The sequence below is a fragment of the Quercus robur genome, chromosome 7, assembly GCF_932294415.1.
Source record: "Quercus robur chromosome 7, dhQueRobu3.1, whole genome shotgun sequence".
NCBI lineage: Eukaryota > Viridiplantae > Streptophyta > Magnoliopsida > Fagales > Fagaceae > Quercus > Quercus robur.
Genome location: NC_065540.1, coordinates 33,602,931 through 33,623,465, shown reverse-complemented (window position 1 = coordinate 33,623,465; position 20,535 = coordinate 33,602,931). Strand labels below are relative to the sequence as shown.

Below are 20,535 nucleotides of genomic sequence, written 5' to 3'. Positions count from 1 at the left end.
ATTGTAGTGGCAATCTTCTAGTTCAATGCATGAATTCCAGTACATGACTAACCAATGATGCACGGATTCAAGTACGTGACTGACACCAACAACTTGAAGAACATGTTGGCTGCAAAGTTCTTTAGTTCATCAACAATGAAGATTAGGAAGCTTCTTGGTTACAAAACCCAATGGCGCAAAGACACAGTCATTTCTTTTTAAGAGAAAAAGGCACTAGGTCACTTTTTGCATATGCGACGGCCTTTAAAATAATTCCTATATATGTCTAGGGTTGTGAGAAAAGAAACTCTATACAAATATACAAGCATAGGAAGAAAATCAGAACTGAAATTTCTGATTTCGTAAGTCTCAACAGATTAGCTTGTGTCGAGCTTTGACTTTAAATCTCGTTAGAAGTCTTTCTGTCAATATTGCTGTCGAGCTTTAATGAACAACTTTTCTTCACTTGTTTCTTGGTTAGATCTTCATGGCTTTAACACTTAACTTAAACAACATGTTTCTTGAAGTCTTAAACCCATCCTAGATCTACCCAATTACAAGTAAAGTTCATTTTGTCAAAAGATTAGCCAATTACATATAATATGTCCCTAACAAAGTGCATTTTTATTTATTAAGCTATTCTATTATATTTATTCCACCATTGATTATTATATTAATCAAGTTATAAAGTAATTATTTGATTTGTTTGTATTAGGTTTATTTATGTACCTTCTCCACACACAAACGAAGTTCTTTCTAATGCCCTTCTAGATTGCTTATTAGAATGGAATGTTGATAGGAAGTTATCTACTATGGTTGTGGATGATTATGGTACAACTGATGCAATGGCAAAAATTCTCTAGGACAAGTTTCAAATTAGTTCACTTATATTGCATGGATCATTGTTGCATATGCGTTGTGCTGCATATATTTTTAATTTGATTGCTCAAGATGGTTTGGCTATTATTGGTGAAAGTATTGGCAAGATTCATGAAAGTGTACTCTTTTGGACAAAACCAAAAAATAGAAATACAAAATTTGAAGAAGCAGCCCGACAATTACATATTTCAAGCACTAAAGAGTTGATTATTGATTCAAGGACTTGTTGGAACTCTACATATTTAATGCTTTCTACTACTTTAGTTTGTAAAGATGTTTTTCTTCACTTGAGACAATGTGATTCATCTTATAATTGCATACCAAGTGAGATTGATTGGGAGGTAGTAAAAGATATTTGTGGTACATTGGAATTATTTTACGACGTGACAAAGTTTGTTTCTAGTACTACCTACCCTAAAGCTAGCATGTATTTTAATTATATGTGCCCAGTGAAAATGGAGTTATCTGAATGTATCATATTTTCAAATGAGGTGATTAGGAAGATGGCATCAAACATGTTGGAAAAATTTGATAGTTATTGGAATGTGGTTGATCGTATCATGGGTGTTGCAGCTGTATTAGATCCAAGATTTAAGATGAAGTTTTTAGAATGGTGTTTCCCTACAATTTATGGTGACACAACTTATGAAGAAATTGAGAAGATTAGGAGAATTTTCTATGACTTGCTTGAGTAGTACCATTCCAAGGAAATGGATAAAAAAGCTAGTTTTGATAATTCTTCATTCTGTATGACAAAGGGTTCTCAATCCAAGTCACTTTATGAGTTTGATTTTTTTCGTTAGTAGTGAAATAAAGTGTAGGAATGTGAAATTAGAGTTTGATCATTACATTGAGGTTGAAGTGTTGCCAAGAACTTCCAAATTTTGATATTTTGTCATGGTGGAAGGGTAATGGTGTGAAGTATCATACTTTGCAACGCATTGCAAGGGATATTCTAGCTGTTATAATGTCAACAGTTGCTTTAGAATCCCCTTTTAGTACTAATGAGCGATTGTTAGGTTCACACTGTAATAGACTTCATCCAAAGACATTGGAGGCATTGATGTGTGCCCAAAATTGGTTGCAAAATGAAACTAAAGGTAACTAAACTAATAGTTCAATTAGTGATCAAATTAAATTTGTATTCTATATCTTTTGTTTTAATGATTTGATGAGGTTTATTTTGTTTTGTGTGTTTCTTTTCGTTTGTAGGGTTTGTGAGAGACCGCATTGGGTGCTCTCAAAAAAGAGATTCAGGTGCTTAGGGCACCTCTCTTTTGGGGTAATTGTGTGGAATCGCCACTTATTTTTTATACCAAAAAAAAAATAAGAAAAAATAAAATACAATTACATGTCCAAAAATTCCTCGAATGTTATTAATTGATTATGGAAATACAATTACATCATGGTAGAATAACTTTTCAAGGCTTTGGTCCTAATACAATCTACGTAAAAGTTACAAAACTTTGATCCTAGTTACAATCTACCAAAAACAAAAGACAAAACACTAGTCTACTATCCAAAAACCCATGTTTGGGGGCTAGGTTACGGAATGAGAAAGTGTTAGGCACCCATTATATACCCTTTTGTATAACATTGAATTATATGTTGGAATACATGTAACAAACACTTTACTTGACAAAATTAGTTTAAACAAATTCATCTTATGAATATGCCCTCTTTGGAAAGAAAAAAAAATCAGATCTGTTTTGTAAGGTTGAGAAAAAAGAAATTTGATTAACAGAAAATTAGACCTATTTTGTAAAGGATTAAAAAAAATCAGATTTGGTTAATAAAAATCAGATTTGTTTTGTAAAGGATATAAAAAAAAAAAGAAAAAAAAAAGAGATTTGGTTAGTAAAAATCAGATCTATTTTGTAAAGGATAAAAAAAATGGGATTTGGTCAATAAAAATCATAACTGTTTTGTAAAGGATAAAAACAAATGAGATTTGGTTAAAAGATGATTCATATTCATAATTCAAATCTATTATGCATGCATCACAGATTTATGGAATGACATATAAAACAAATTTAACCTGGCTATTAATTCATTCATTGAAGTTCAAAATCTGCAGTTTTTATTCAAGAAGAAATCTTTTTGAAAAAAAATTTCAAATCTGTATTTAGTGAAAATATAGATCCGTTTTTCTAACTAAAAAGATTTTCAGATCTGTATTTAATGAAAACACATATATGTTTTGTGACCAGAAAAATTTCAGATCTGTATTTAGTGAAAATACAGATCTGTTAATATTTTTAAAAAAGATTTTTGGTGATTAATTGCAGATTTTGAAATCAAAGAAGAATTAAAACATGTTAATCAACTAAAGAACATGTCAAAGAACATATTCATAATTCAAATCTATTATGCATGCATCACAGATTTATGGAATGACATATAAAACAAATTTAACCTGGCTATTAATTCATTCTTTGAAGTTCAAAATCTGCAGTTTTTATTCAAGAAGAAATCTTTTTGAAAAAAAATTTTAGATATGTATTTAGTGAAAATACAGATCCGTTTTTCTAACTAAAAAGATTTTCAGATCTGTATTTAATGAAAATACATATCAGTTTTTGACTCAAAAAAAAAATTCCAGATCTGTATTTAATGAAAATACATATATGTTTTGTGACCAGAAAAATTTCAGATCTGTATTTAGTGAAAATACAGATCTGTTAATATTTTTAAAAAATATTTTTGGTGATTAATTGCAGATTTTGAAATCAAAGAAGAATTAAAACATGTTAATCAACTAAAGAACATGTCAAAGAAAATTCCAACTAAACATGGCAAATATGAATTATGAACAAGATCATGATTAAATCAAACATGTGTTAACAAAATTCATGCAATGAACAATCACAACATATTAATTAATGGAAAAGATAAAAACAAACATAAGAATGAAATTGAATACCTCTTGCATGAGCGTACCCTTCAATAGAAGAATATTTTAGAAATCAAAGAAATTTTCACTTCTTTGAGGTCTAAAATACTTTACTTACAAAAAAGAAGTTCTTAAAGCCAAGGCTTCTAGAACGTCTTTAACGTAAGGGGAGCAGAGCCGCTTCTATATGGTACTAGTTGTTGTTTCATTGAATTTGCTTCATTAATAGGAGCCGGTTGCTGGAGAAGAATATCAATTTATTGCTTATGTAGCTTACCCCTTAGACCTCTTTGAAGAAGGTTCTGTTACTAGACCTGTGTTTTTGGTAAATAGTTGCCCAGGCCTGGTCACTGCGACCCCCTTTGTGAGAAGGGCCACAAAATGGTTGTCAAAGAAGGGGTTAGAAAGAGGGGTCCCTTGAATGTTGGGAGGCCTTCCCTATTTACAGAGGTATTAATTGCTTACAATATAAGCTAGGTTTGCTTAAAAATTAAGTCCAATTAGCTTAAAAAATAAGCAAAAAAACGTATGGGGGAAAATCCTTAAAAAAAAAGGAGATTTGGATATGAGTAAGCTGATTTTTCAGATCATAACAAGCTTCAGTATTTTGATCATATCATTCTACTAAAAATTCGGATTAAGATAAAATTTTGACAAATGAAGTTAAATTTGATTCTTTACAACTTTGCTAGAAATAGCCTAGTCAGAATTTTGAGTTCTACTATGAAAAAAGTGCCTTAGAATGTGAATCTGAAATCTGCTACTTGATTAGCACATTTTTGAAGTGTGTTAGGTTCTAAGTACTTAGGAACTAATGTATTAGAACTCTAATTTGTATTGTTGGCAAACCATGATCAAAACCGATTTTTAGTCTTGTTTTAGACTTGCTCAAAGTATGTGTTTTATGTAAAGTTGGAATCGAGCTGCTGCAAAATTCATTGTGCAATTCTGTCTAGCTCAATCGATCGAGATTTAGACTTGACCAATTGAAAGTCGGGCAGAATGTTTTTTCTATAGAATTTCCAACTCAGCCCTAAGCCCATATGACGTGTAGGGTTTTATGTTTTGCCCTAGGTATAAAAGGGAAACCCTAACCACGTTTTTGAGGTTGCTCTATTTGCTGTGTGTGTGAATCTCTTGTGAGATTTGAGAGGTGGTTGCGTTCACACATGCTTAGGATTATCAAGAAGGAGATTTCATTGAGAGCTTGATGATCATTCAGTTGCTGCAATAAAAGCTTAAAGATACACAAGCAGGAGTGCTTGTACTTGCTGGAGAATCCAAGAAAGAATAAGTTCGTGGTCTCAGAGCTGTCACATGGTCGTGTCAATAAGTTTTCTACTAGTGGGTAGCAATAGGATGTTAGTGGTCTAAGTCGCTATTGTAAAACTTCAATTCTTTCATAGTGGATTCAAGTTTACCTTGAGGATAGCTAGGTTAAATCCTCCCCAGGTTTTTACCGGTGTGGTTTTCTGGGTCATCATATCTTTGTGTTCTTTATATTCCGTACTTTACATTGATATGATTATATGACTGTGTGTTAACCTAGATCTGAAATTTGGACTAAGTAATCACTTGGCTAATTAACTAGGTTAATCCAATTGTGTTTTAAGGGGTCTAAAAATGTATAAGTGGTATCAGAGCGGGTAGCTCTCTTGTTGTAGATCTTTTGATCTTTGAGCTGATCCTTGACCCCTATTGTCATGGAACACGGACACTCTCTGGTTATTCCTCCTCACTTTGATGAGAATAATTATGCTTATTAGAAAGTAAGGATGAAAGCATTCCTGAAATCTATTGATGAGAGAGTCTGGAACTCCGTTGAATACAGATGGGAGAAGCCCATTACTCCTGTGAGTGAGTGGCAAACTTCTCAGAAAGAAGCAGCCGCTTTTAATAGCAAAGCTATGAATGCTGTTTCTATGGAGGAATTTAAGAGAATCTCTAATGTTGAGATTGCTCACACTGCTTGGAATATCCTCCAGACTGTGCATTAAGGCACAAAGGCAGTTAAAATCAATAAGTTACAGCAATTAACAACTAGATTTGAAAGCATTAGGATGTCTGATGATGAATCTTTTGATGAATTCTATGCTAAGCTTAATAATATTGTTAATTCTGAAGATTCTTAGATCTTTAACTGAAGATGTTAGATCTTTAACTGAAGATTTTAGATCCAAAGTAACTGCCATCACTGAGAGCAAGGATGTGGACTCCATCCCTGTTGATGAACTTGTAGGATCTCTTCAGTCTTATGGGTTGAACCTACCCAAAACTAGCAAATCCAAATCAATGGCTCTTAAGTAATTAGTTGATGATGAGCTCTCTGCTGCAGAGATTGCTTACCTTGCCAAGAACTTTAGGAATTTTCTTAGAAACAACAACAGAAGGGCAAGAGGTACGAACACTGCTAAACCTAGAAACTTTAAGAAGAATGATCTCACTAAGGTTAACAACACTGAAAAACCTAGAGAAAAAGTAAGTCAATCTTCTAATAACTCTATGGGTCCTCAATGTTTTGGATGTCAAGGGTATGGTCATATGAAATCTGAATGTCCTACATACTTGAGATCTAAGAGTAAGGCTATGGCTGTAACCCTTAGTGATGAAGAAGTTTCTGATGATGAGTCTGGTTGTGACGAGAATGGAAACTTCATTGTTTTCACTGCTACTGCTGTAGTCAATGAAAGCTTGTCTGTTGAAGAGAACCCTTCTGATGGAGAACTCTCTGAGGATGCAGATCTTCAAGAATTCTACAATAAACTTTGCAAAGTTACTACAAAGGATGCTATGAGTGTTGAATTAGACTTGAAGAAAATTGCATCTCTTGAGCTTGATAAGAAAAATTTGCTTGTAAATTTGTTTGATGCTACTGAACTTTTGAATAATGTGAAGTTTGAGAAAATGCTATTGCTTGAAAAAATTAAGAAGTTGGAACATGATGTATCTGATGCTAGAGAACAAACTGATAGGTCTGCAAGCTCCAAACTTGATCACATGCTGAGTGTTCAAAAGTCTCCCTCTGACAAAACTAGCTTAGGTTTTGTAGAAAGCATCTTTATGCCTGCACCCTATTCCACAAACTTTGTTCCTTCTTCTTCCTCTGAACCCCCTGTGAGTGAGGTTATGAGTGAGACTGTTAAACCTATAGAAGTCACACCTCCTAGGAAGATTAGGGTTGATTTGAAAAAGTCTAAACCTAAGAAGTCTACCCTTTTTAAGGACAAGTTGCATGGTAAGCTTGCTTGGGTTTGTCATTTTTGTGGAAAGTTTGGGCACATTCGTTCGAACTGTTTTAAGCTGCAAGCTACTAAGAGAGCAAATAAACTAAAAGTACTTGTGCCTCAAGCACAAGATCCTATGGTACTTATTGGTGAATTGGTAAAGGCTCTTAACCTTTATTCCAATCCTGGAGTTGGAAATCACTCTAATGTGAACAAGAATTCCAATGCTTGAGGTGCATCTAAAAAGTTTTGGATGCAAAAGACTCAATCTAATTGAGTCTTTCTGACATGGTCTTTTTGCTTCATTGCTCTACCATTTATGACCATTGTTTTTTGTTGATTTTTTTGTTTTCTTTTTTGTTTCTAGGACTTGCATTGCATAACATTCATGCATTTCATTCTAGGACTGTTTTTGTTTCTTCTTTTCAAAATTAAAAAATAAAAATAAAAATAAAAAGAGGAAAATGAAAAAGGGAAGCAAATTGTGTTTTGCACTAATAAAAAATCAAGCGATTACAAGTATAAGAAATCTTATTCTACTTGAACTATCCTAAAATACCATTTTATAGTTGAATTGTTACTCTAATCCACAAGAAATCTTGTTCTTGTAGAGACTTCTCATTTGCACGGATACTAGTACGTGACTAATAGCACAACAACTTGAATGTTGTTATTGATGCAAAGTTCTTCAATCCATGCTTGTAGATCTAGAAGCGACTTAGTACATAACCCTAAGGCAGACAAGAAGTCACAGCAGCACCTGTAAAATGTATATCACAATGTGTGTCTCTATATCTCTCTGTATATGATGACGTCTATAAAATATTGCTTTTGTATCCTTTGGAAACCTAGTACATGAAACCCTAGGTAAGCCTTGTCATCATGGGCCGAAAATAGATCTAGAATTTTAAAATCCATGAAGCTCGGTAGATTGAAGGTATTGAGCTAGATATCAAGGTTCATTAAATCTCGACAGATCAAAGGTGTTGAGCTAGGTATCGATACTTCTTGTTCCATCTTTTTGTGTACTATTTCTTAAAAAAATTTAATGTCTTCAGTACTACCACTTGATATGATATTCTTGAAATTACTTAGACACTACCAAATTACAATTAAAATGCATTTTTTATAGGATATGTCAATTACATAAAAATATGACCCTAACAAGTACTTTAGAGGGGAAAATAAAATCTAATTTAAGCAATTGAGTACAGGGTGTCTAAGAAATAAATAGATTAATGATTATCATACACTTCTTATTACATACTTACTGTACACACACTGCCATATGGGTTGAAATCATGTTTTAAAAACATGATTCAAAAGGAGTATGTGTGGAATGTGCAATTACGAGTGCATAACAAGATTTTTCAATAAAATAACCTCATATTAAATTAATCTTGTATTTTAATTAAGGTACAAAAGAGAAGGAATGCAGCATGAGGTTAGGCATTTGATGTCGTAAGATTTGGTCCTTCAGCATCTTTCACAACCCACTTTGTGACGCGGTTACGAGCTATAATTACCTGAAGTGTGCATATAATAGTAATGAATAATAAATAAATAAGTAGCTAATGTAACTAGAAATAGACAAATTTAAACAAGTGAATAAACAAAGCTAAAAGGCAAACTAAATAGGCAATACCTGTTCATCCCAGTCCGTTTTATAGGTAATAATAACAAGTACAAGAGTTTGAACAAATGTTCCGAATAACATTCCAATCCAAACACCCTACAAGATGATACCAAGAAAAGGGGTTGAGAGAAAACAAGAAAATTTTGCAGTTCTGCATGTATCCATTACAAAACTTTTTTTTTTTTTGTTTTTTGGTAGAGGTAATTGAATAATTACATCCATGAGAAAGAATGCAATTAGCTAGGTATCTAAATTTCTTTATGAATTTTAAGATTCTGTACTTCTACTAGTTTATAAAATTATAACTATATCAATTTATAACAGTAGCTAGATATTAGAAAAACACAAAACCTCTACACAAGCGTGGGAAAGGGAATAAAGATAGCTTACTTTAACTCCCATGTTAAGAACATAACCAAGCACAACACCAACAGGAATCCCTACGAGGTAATAGCAGGCTATGTTGACATATGCTACAATGCTTTGCCAGCCAGCTCCAACAGCAACTCCTGTACATGAAAGTTTCATGGTATACGTTAAAAAAATATTCACATATACTATTATCATTGGTTATTTATTTCAGAAATAGGAAAAAAAAATTCTACAGTTTGAGAAATAACACGACGAGAAGAGTACCAGAGAGCACAGGTTGAACACTGTTCAATAGAATAGAGACAGCCAACAAAGGTGACAAGTTTGCAACTGCTTTAGCCACCTCCTCACTTTCAGTGAATATGTAAGCAAGACGTCCTCTGAAGAAGAGGAAAAATAGGAATAGCACGAATCCAATGACAAATGATGTGAGCACTGTCATCACAATTGAGAACTTTGCAGCTTTTGAACTCCCTCTTCCTAGCTCATTTGATACCCGAACACTGTATGTTTTCAATCAAACATTGGTGTAAGAATGAGTCAATGACATTCATAAATACTTCCAAATCTTTAAGAAAAATTTAAATCTAATACATCCAAATCTTTAAGAAACTTGTTTTATTCAGTTTAAAATAGGAAGTGGAGGAACATCCTAACCCTACTTCCAAGTCAAAAAAATATATTTGTGAAGGATTATGATAACGTTTTAATATGAAAATTATATCAAAGATGAAGATGATGATAACTGTTAAGTACAAGCCGAACAGGCAGTCGGATCCATCTGTAGCACACTTCTTTTAATTGAATGTCACCCATATATATGACTATATAAAAGGATCCTGTGTAAAGTTTTACACATAATTCAATATGCATATAGTTTCTTCTCAATTCTAAAAATTACTGTTGATTGGTGGCTTGATATGTATGTTAGTATTGTGTTGTGTGAGTGCATCACATGGGATTAATTTCCATTATTAACTAACATCTATTCCTATTCCGATTGGGAGTTTCACGTGCAGCCCTAGCTAACTTATTATTTGGTATATATATATTGTTATGCGACCATTGTACTTTGAGAAACAGAGAGTAAGTGCCGCCACTTTTAGGGAATGGAATGAAATGAAATGAAATGGTAATAAGAGAATGGAATGGAATGGAATGTATTTAAGTAAGGGAATGGAATGGAATTAAGTAACCTTGATTGGATGTTTTAAAATAAAGGAATGGAAAGGAATGAAAATGAATAGAATGTAAATAATCATGTTTGGGAGCAACATAGAGAGAATGGAATGGAATCATTTTATGACAATATTACTATTAGACCCTTATTTTAAAATAAAGGGTTGAATATATAGGGGTATTTTGGGAGTTTTAGTAAAAAAATCATTAAATCTAATTCCATTTCCTCTCATTCCTCCCAATTTCGGGGGGAATGAAAATTTGAGGTTTTAAGGGAATAGAGAGGAATGAGTGTTCCCTCATACCCATTCCATTCCCTCTCACTTAAACTCCCAAACAAGGGAATGAACTTTTCATTCCTTCCATTAAAACTCCCAAACAAGAGAAGAGAAGAACATTCTAAAATTATTCTTTTTATTCATTTCCATTCCGTTCCATTCCCTCCTCCCAAGCGGAGCCTTAGAGATTCTAGAATAGGTTTCTCTATTATGTGTGAGATAGCTCTTTAGCTGTATTTGGGTTTTGGGTTTAGTGAGAGTGCTACTATTGCAATCTCCATTTTTTGTTAGTGACTTTTCTCCTTGACACCGCCCGTAAATGTAGGCTAAGGACAAACCACGTAAATATTTGTGTTCCTTGTGTGATTGTTTCTTTTGTCTTTCTATCTCTATTTTGCATAAACCAACAGTTATTTGGATGCACACACAACAAATAAATATTTACGCATCTGCTATTTTCAACAAATTGGTGTCAAAGCTTCCAATTTCACAACAACTACAATCATGATGATGATGATGATGGTAATACCTCGCTGCAGCCAAGAATCCCAGAGATATCATCAATTCCCACCCATTGACGTTAATGCTGAAAAAATCACATATTTATATTGTCAATGGGCATAAAACAACACTTTTGGAGGCAGATGGAAACATAAATAACAAAAAAAAAACAAAACAAAAGAGGGCGGGGGGGAGGGATGCGATGAAAGAATTACCAAATAGCTAGAGCATCGAGGGAGACCTCAGCATTTTGCATGTTTCCAGTTAAAAGAATCAACACTGTATTATACCAGAGCTCAAGACTGTCATGAAAAACAATGCATTCCATTATAAAATTTCTATATACAAACAAAACCAACATGTGAGTCCTAAACTTTTTTTTTTTCTACACTGTTTTTAACAACCTAGGAAACAAGTTAACCTCAGCATCACTGAGCACAAAACAAACCAAATGGTTTAAACAATAACAAAAAACAATATTGAGAGGGCTACTGTTACATAACTTTAGTCTGAAATTATTTCAGACTTTATTCTATCAAGTATTGATTTTCAAGTGTACTTAAAAAGATATATGATAGAGAAAGCCTTACCAGAGCATCACACCAGATGACATAGAAAGCTTGACAACAGGCCAAAGATCCTTGAAAGCCAATGATGAGAAACCCTTCCATGTTTCCCGACAACCTCCACACATAACAAACATAAGCTGACCAATATTGGGAATCCAAAATGCCAACAATGTGGACGACAATGCACCAGGAAGCCCAAACTTATATTTCACTGTTAAAAGCCATGAAAGCAAGAGGTGGATTGCAATTGAAAACGCTGCCAAGTAAGCAATAATCATATTTTTGCTCTGTGATTGTAGGAACACTTGACACGTGAAACACACAATGAAGGATAACATCACCCCAATTAACCAGTGCGCAATGTACCCTCCCACTTCTGCAATTCTTTCATCTTGGCCTAAAATGTTTAGAATTGGGGTTGTGAAGATATATACTGGAAGAATAAATATTGAGGAGAAGAACAAAACTATCCATGATCTTTGAAGATATACTCCAAGCATGTGGTTTTGTTTGGCACCATAAGCTTGCCCACAGAGAGTTTCCAGTGCACTAGCCATGCCTAACTGCACTATCAAATTTATAAACTCAATCAAATCTCGTTGAGAAGATGACTTTATATAACATCGCAGTATTTAATCACATAAAGAATGACTAAAATCATTAAAAATAAAAAGTGAACCCATCCAGTCAGGTTGTAATTGGATGAGATGTTAAAGTAAACTAAAAAAGATAGAGAAAGAAAGCATGTACGTAGTTCACTTATTTTATTGTTCTCTCAACGCAGGGATAAACCCCAAGTGTCAACATCAAGTGAAACTAGAGTCGGCACTAGTAAAAAAAAAAATACATGTTTATTCTTAATCTCAAAAGTGCCTTAAAATAATTAGAAAATTATGCTTAAATAGTAAACAAAATGAGTAAAGAAACCCTAATTACCAAATGGCCGGATTTTCTTAGTCTTCAAGTTCAATTACTAGCAAGCTCCATCTATAAGGCTATAGGTTTAGCCGTCTGCCTTTTGTTTCTCCACCCATACCAACGTATAATTGGAGTTCTGTATCTTATGTCCACACCAACAACTCTTGGTAATGGGAAGTTATTTGTAAGAAATCAAGGGATCTTGACAATAAGCTGGTGGACCCGCTCATTCTGAGCATACTCATTTAGGTTAGTCCAGCCCAAAGCTTCTAACATCTCTCACTTACACACTTGAGCACAGACTATACACTTTTCATATAAATCTCTAACACGGTTCATACTTGGCAAGTAAGTCATGCTGTCATCGAGTACACTTAATTGGAAAAAACAATTGGGAGCACGACACTAAATCTTAACAAAGACTAACATAGTAATATCCCAAGACAAGGTGTAGTTATTCCCTAAACACATTGGGTCACATTAGATTTAAGATCTCTTATCCCTCTTGAACTAAATCCTTTGCTATGTAAATCCCTACAAAATTTAATGTGTGCACAATTATATCAAAACATCAAAGAAGTGACACAACCTGTCAATTGTGAATATGTTACCAAATAATCTTTCTACGCTCTCATGTCACATTGTTTTAGTTTAATCACATTCAAATTTTTTAAATCATGCGTCTTTAAACAGCATCATTCATAGCCATAGACATGACACGCTAGAGTAATTGTTATTGAATGCTCGACCTCGTAATATAGTAAGAGCTAAATTGCATATAATTGGGGTCTGAATAATGACCTACAAGATTCACAAGGTCAAAAACCAGAGATCCATTTATTATTATTGGGCTTTCCATTGTGATACCATAGAAAACACTTTGATTTACCACCGAGAGAGGTGGCCTAGCGATCTTGGTGTGAATGTAGGAGCACCAGGTCCCATATTTGATTCCAAATGGGCGAATTGTGGGATTTATGCCTACAACTAGCCAAAGCTTTTAGCTCTCTCATGGGGCTAGGATGAGGTTTATGGTCACTTCCGATTATAGTAACTATGACTCAATCAAACATTCATTACCAGATACCTCTATGGTTACGTTCAGGGGTGAGTCACAATAGTCGCTCTTACACCCCTCTTTATTTAACCAAAAAAAAAAAAAAATAGAAAACACTTTGATTCTGAGCATTGACGGCTCAAAATCAACAGTATTGTCATCAAAGCCATTCTCATCTACCTCAAGATTGACGATTCTCCCATTCGAATTGCCAATGCCAGCGCCCTTATAACCATGCTCTCCACCGATTAGGGATTGGAAAGAGGCAAGAAAAAGAAGAGAGAGAGGATTAATGATGGCCGTGGAGAGTTTCATGACAAGTGGTTGTAGCTTCAAATTATCTGGTGGAGCTTGTGGAGTTTCAAGATTTGGTGTTGTTTGGTTACACATTAGACTGAGAACCACTTGGAAATTAACAGCTCAGTCAAAGACCTCCTATTGTTTATTTTATTTAAATAAATATTTGATTTTTTATTATTGGTTCAACAATTGAACCCACTTTAGAGATTCTATATAATATTCACCAATTATTGGGATATGCTGCACTAATGCTTCACTACTTGGTTAAACAAAACAAAAATGCCACATTGAAGGAAAGTTCGCCCCTAGACTTGTCATTGAAAAGTGATTTTATACTTTTATTTTTTTGAAAAATGTTGAAAAGTGGTTTTTTTTTTTTTTAATTACAAATAAGGTAGGAATAACAGAAATTATCCATCCTACTTAATTTATCATATCCCACTCTATTACCTACCTCAAAAAAGTGACAAGACAATGACAGGCTCTCCAAATAAATTTTATATATATATTCAATTAATAATTTTAATTTTATACTTACTTTCTTTATCTTTTATCACTCTTGTTTACAACAATCCCTTTTTTGTCTCTTTCATCCTTACTTTATTAAAGTCGAAATAACTAATGACGACATTTCATTGAAGTGAACCCCTTGAGTCTTGACTTAAAGGAAGAAAATAATTTTTATATATTATATTTTTCAAAAAAAAAAAAAAAAATAGATCCACCTAAATAAAAGAAGATAAAGATGATAATAGAGATTCACAGGAGAAGAAAAGCAGGAGAAATATTGTTGGTTTTTGGCGGAGAAGAACAATTTCTCGCCGTTTTGCAGCAGAGGAGGTCCCTCTTTTGTCTTCTCTCTAAATAACTCTTCCTAACAAGAAGACAGTTACATACACGAGTAAAGAAAGAAAATAAAAGGAAGATAGATGTATTGAAGGATTTAAGAGAAGATAAGGAAGCGTGAGAATTTAGAAAGGAAAATAAATAATAAATAAAATGTGATTATTTGCAACAATACCACATTTCCTTTGTTCTGTTTTTTCCTTCTTTACTAACAAAACAGATCACTCTATAAAGTATCTTTTAATTATAAAACTTTTGATTACATAATAAATTTAAAAATTTTAGCATAATTATATATATATATATATATATATAGTGCGTAATACTAAAGCAGTGCACCAGTATTAGTACCAGAATATTTTGCTTTTAGTAGCCAATTTAGAACAGACCCCAAAACGAAATTCAAAATTAGGTAGTTAATCGAATTACAAGGACGAATAAGTGGTCAAAGTTAACCCCCCCCCTAAAAAAAGTTCCAGAGTTATTCAGCAAAAAAAAAAAAAAAAGTTCCAGAGTCGTCCTGGAAGCAACCTTAATAGAGATCACAAGATAGTTCCAACCCACCCCACCCTTGCTTCTGCTCCACATCTGTTTTACCCGACCCGAAGAAGAAACAGAGTGAAAACGGAGACACTACTCATCCGACCCTGCTAGACATGTCCATATATAGTCCACAGTCTCTTCCTATATTTTCTTTTTAAAAAATTTCCCCCACAATATTTTCGAAATTTATTTGTATCTTTTATAGGAGAATTATATTTCTCTTCTACTACAACCCACATTGAGTTTGGTACCAAACAATCCAAAGAAAAAAAAAATGTAGTGGCAAAACATACCAGGATACCGTTTGAGAACCTCAAAAGCACAGTATACACGAGTGAGTAGGCAGCTAATTCTGTAGGGCCAATGTGCCCAACAAAGGCTTGACTGATGACATTGATTCCAAAGGTGGAAAATCTAGTGAATATAGCTGGACCGGCCACAACCCATATCTTTTTTGTCTCGCTCCACACCCTGTCCTTTAGTGTAACTTCATCGGCAACAGTTACTTCTGCTCCTTTTTTTTCTTTAAGAAGCTTTTGGCTTATATCTCCTTCCATTTCCACACCAACATGCGGTAACCTCTCTTCTTAGCTGTTGATCAATCATAACAAAATCATTAATGCATATTATAATAGCAAAATATTACATGTTAATTCTCATAATAATATATTTCTCATTATTCATTTTCTCCCCATAGTAGACATCACATAACTGATGCGGAATGCAGAAGCGTCAAGAAGCAAAACATGTTTACTTCTAAAAACCAAGAAAAAAAGCACATTTATTTTTGAAAATAACCTCGAATTCACGAGGATTCCTTGAACCCACAAGAATCCTTGAATTCACAAGGAGAAATGGTCCAACCCATTAGAGAATAGAAAGACAAAAGTCTAAATTTTATTGATTAAATAATTGTTTAAAAAATGTGTACAGACTTAGAAACCTATTTAAGGACTCCATAGAACTTGACAAATAAAAAATATATTCTAAAATAACTCCTAATTAATACCTAACCATAACAGGAACCAAATTTGACCTAAAAACATTAAATGCACTTAAAAACAAGGAAATAAATCACCTAAGCCTAAAATAACAGTTTTTTACATAAAAATACCAAAAATAATAAATTACAATAATTAAATAGTAAATTGTGTTCTATATCAGACCCCTCCACTTGAAACAAACTCGTCCTCAAGTTCATCTTTGAAATCTAAAATTTTCCGTTCCAAATAAACAAATACTTCGAATGCTTGAACACCTTGATCTTCTTTCCATACTTGCAACTCATCAATAAAATAAACAAATCAACTTAAATTTTTTTTTCCTTTGTCCTCAAGAAATTGTAGAGATTTACCAAATAAAAACTGTCAATTGAATCAAATCTATCAACCCCAATAAAATTAATAAACTTTGTTTCGATGTCTCCTACCAAAACAATAGGAGCTTGAATGTTGCAATCATCTAACTTGACTTCATCTAGATCGTTGACAACTTCCTTTATAATTTCTTCTTTAATGGTCTCTACTATCTCGACCTCAAAATCTTTCTCTATAATAGAGTCTTCATTAATCTCTTCCACAATCTTGATTTCAAGTTCTTCTTCTATAACAAGACCTTCATTAATTTCCTCAAACATCTCTATATTTTCTTCTTTGACTTCTAAATATTCTTCAAGAAAAGTATTTTCTTCAACGTGTAATTCTTCTCTTAATAGTGGAATATATGGCTCTTTAAAATAATTCAAGTGTGAACTTCTTGGCCATGAACGAATTTTGTCTTTACCATATCAAATTCTATCGGATTGTACTTGTTCCCACCAACGTAAGGCATACTCACTAAGTTTATACAAAGCAAGTCCAACTTTTCTCTTATAATAAATATTCTCATAGTCAAATAAACCTTCTAAATCAAGTAACCAATCAAGAAAATCTTCTTTACAAAAATAACCATTAAAACTTGCAATTTTTCTATAAGGTCTATATGAAATTTGCTTACCAATAGGTTGCCCGTGAATTATGTCTTCACAACAGTTAGACCTATTGTTTTCATGCTCCAATGACATCATCTTAGCAAAGATATTTATGAGTGCTAATTGTACATCACGTAATACTTGCTTAGTTTTCTGTCATTGGAATTGCTACCGTCTTATACGTCAGCCACCAATGACCAGACCAAGATAAGTCAAGGTTTTGATACCAATTGATACGGGATGTGGAAACGTCAAGAAGCAAAACATGTCTACTTCTAGAAACCGAGAAACAAAATATGTTTGCTTTTGAAAATAACCTCGAATCCACAAGGGTTCCTTGAATCCACGAGGATCCTTGATTCCACAAGGAAAAAGAGTCTGAAATCCACTAGATAATAAAAAGACAAAAGTCTTAATTTTATTGATTGAATAATTAAAAAACACGTGCAGACTTAGGGGCCTATTTAAGGGCTCCGTAAAACTTGATAGACAAGAAAATATATTCTAAAATAACTCTTAATTAATACCTAACTATAACAAAACCCAAATTTGACCTAGAAAGCATTAAATGGACCTAAAAACAAGAAAATAAATCACCTAAACTTAAAATAACTTTTTTTACATAAAAATATAAAAAATACTAAATTATAATAATTAAATAGTAAATTATGTTCTACATCAATAACCTAACTTACCCTTATTTGGAATCTATATTTATTTGATAGAATAAATTATATAAAATGCCAAGAGTCTTATAACTTTCACAGTTTAACACCTCCTAATATTTTTAAGTTCGGTTCAATGCATCATAGGATGTTTTGGCAGTTTTGCACGAAGTCTTAGCATATATCTCTTGTTGTTTAACCTTATATGATAAAGTCACAACCTAATGATAGAAAAAGTGACACCTTTTTCTTTTTTGCTGAAAGAAAAAGTGACAACCTAATGATAGAAAAAGTGAACAATAATTTACTGATAGAAAAAGTGACAGCAATAATTAAATACATAAAAAGTTTGTTTATTATAATATTATAATATTTTTTTCCCCTTACGAAAAAAATGACATAAAATTGTAAAAAATAAAAAACTATAAAAAAAAAAAAATCAAAAGTTACCGCTCGTTAACAACAGGTTTTTGAATACTTTTTTTACTTTTTGCAGCATTTTATTTTTTTTGACAATTTTTTAATAATTTTTTTATCTTTTTTATAATTCTTTTAATAGCTTTTTGTCTTTTTTATTAACGGAAATCTTAACAAGCGCCAAATTTAAATCTTAAAAAGCTGTATGAATGCAGTATGTGGACAAAGTTTCCGTACTAGGCGGTAAATGAAACCATCTCATGTACAAGACCCAAATAAAAATCTGTTGACGTTATGAAAAAATTAGAGAAAAAAAAAAATATTTTTTATCTTTTTTTTTATCTTTTTTATAATTCTTTTAATAACTTTTTGTCTTTTTTATTAACGGAAATCTTAACAAGCGCCAAATTTAAATCTTAAAAAGCTGTATGAATGCAGTATGTGGACAAAGTTTCCGTACTAGGCTGTAAATGAAACCATCTCATGTACAAGACCCAAATAAAAATCTGTTGACGTTATGAAAAAATTAGAGATAAAATATATATATATGATAATAGAGTTTGAGTGACGACAAATAAGAAATGAAAACTGAATTTTGAGTTAAGTCAAATCAAACAGGCTTTTATTTTTCTTTTGCATCTCTTATTATTTTTAATTCAGACATCCAAATTTAAATCATCTCTCTCAACTATGGAATTAGTAAAAAATCATATACATGTCTTATTCTTCTTCCAAAAATAAGCTCCTAATCCGGTTTAAATAGAGTAAGGAATTCATCAAGAAAGACAATCATATCATGGACTATAAACAAGGAGAAACGGGAAGAGAATTATATAAAATAAAAACATTCATATTCATCTGGCAAATAAAAAAAATTGAAAACAATCATGATAGATTGATAGTCCAGGAACTGGATATAAGGCTTTTTCTTTGTTTTCCTTCATTTGAAAAAAATCACAAAAACGTTTTATTTCTTCGAAAGTGTATATATAAAATAAAGAGTGTGAGAAAAGGGAAATATATAGACTTACAGGCTGATGCGAACGATTGAAGTATGTAAAGTGCTGTTTTCTTTCTTTTAGCATTCACCAGAGACTCTGAATCTAGAAAGAGAATTTTAAACCACGCCTGTGCTGTGATATGTGTGTGTTTCACCCTTATTTATTTCTTTGTCTCCTAGTCAATCAGTGAGAATCTAAAACGACTCCTTTAAAAGTAAGTGAGTTGGCGTGATTCCTTTCGTTTCTTTCCTTTTGTCTTGTTTTTACTATATATTTCTCACTAAAATAGTGATAATTTTTTTTTTCTTTTTTTTTTAATAAACACATACACAAGGAGAGAGAAAATAAGTTTTAACACAAAACTAAGTGTTAGAACATCCACAGGACCACAGCAGTGGAGCTATTTTCCTAACTATTTGGCACCATAAGAAATTATTTTATTTATTTGGGTTCGGTTAATATGTGCCCTTAGAGCACACGTTAAGCCATTTATTTTTAGTAAAATTTTCTAACTTTTTCAATTTCTGAGAAATTTTTTTTCAAAAATGATTAATTATTGTATGCCCTTAAAGCACATATTAGCAAAATCCTATCTATTTTACCTACTCATTTTACAAAACATCCTACAGCAATGGATCTATTTTAGCTTTCAACACAATAAAATAATATAAACATCATAATAAAATATTCATCATATACAGCATCATCATCTCTATCTTTTTCTCTCTCTTCCTCTTCGTCTCTCTCTTCTCTAATACAGAGCAAGGCAATCACACCACAGCAACAATCACACCAAGGCAATCACACCACTGCAACAATTACACTATGGCAAAAATCACACCACGGCAATCACACCAACACACCACAACAACTCACGGATCAACAAACCACCACCACCGACCCACAAGCCACAATCCACCGACCCACATCCACGAAACCCACTGATCCACAGGCCACAATCCAATCAGACCACACCCACGGCACAAACCCAGCACAAACACAAACACAAACACAAACTCAACACACATACACAAATCTAGCACAAATTCGGCAGCGATGGGGCTCTGGTAATAGATCGGCGATGGAGCTTAGGAAGATGGGGTCTCGGCCCGCCAGAACCGCTCAACCCACGCCTGCCAAAACCACTTGACCCGCAGCCACCAGAACTAAAGGCCAATTAACCCGAGCACCACCGCAGTCGACAAGCTCGCCAGTGAAGCAGAGAGGAGATGAGGGAGGCGCTAGAGGAAAAAAATGAGAAGGAAAAAACAGAAGAAAGAAGAGAAGCCGAAGAAAGAGAGAAAAAAAG

The 20,535-nt window shown here is 33.0% G+C and overlaps 1 protein-coding gene across 2 annotated transcripts; it reads right to left on the bottom strand.

The window, feature by feature from the left end:
* Positions 1 to 8,188: 8,188 nt before the first annotated feature.
* LOC126693148 (protein DETOXIFICATION 21-like) lies at positions 8,189 to 19,416 on the bottom strand. Of its 2 annotated transcripts, XM_050389025.1 has the most exons (9): positions 19,257 to 19,416; positions 15,468 to 15,765; positions 11,532 to 12,073; positions 11,157 to 11,243; positions 10,970 to 11,026; positions 9,248 to 9,486; positions 9,002 to 9,120; positions 8,621 to 8,707; positions 8,189 to 8,501 (listed from the first exon to the last, which is right to left on the bottom strand). In XM_050389025.1, the coding sequence occupies exons 2-9, from the start codon at positions 15,729 to 15,731 to the stop codon at positions 8,421 to 8,423; spliced, it is 1,476 nt and encodes a 491-aa protein (XP_050244982.1). In that variant the 5' UTR covers positions 15,732 to 15,765; positions 19,257 to 19,416; the 3' UTR covers positions 8,189 to 8,420. The 2 variants fall into 2 exon arrangements, with proteins under 2 accessions (XP_050244982.1, XP_050244983.1); XM_050389026.1 differs by lacking the exon at positions 8,621 to 8,707.
* Positions 19,417 to 20,535: the final 1,119 nt, after the last annotated feature.

Excerpts from the sequence above, each read along its gene's own strand:
- LOC126693148 (XM_050389025.1), bottom strand. The coding sequence starts at position 15,731 with ATGGAAGGAGATATAAGCCAAAAGCTTCTTAAAGAAAAAAAAGGAGCA. Across the intron at positions 11,244-11,531 it reads TCATCTGGTGTGATGCTCTG|TCTTGAGCTCTGGTATAATA; the intron begins GTAAGGCTTTCT and ends TTTTCATGACAG. Across the intron at positions 8,708-9,001 it reads TTCTTAACATGGGAGTTAAA|GGTGTTTGGATTGGAATGTT; the intron begins GTAAGCTATCTT and ends ATCATCTTGTAG.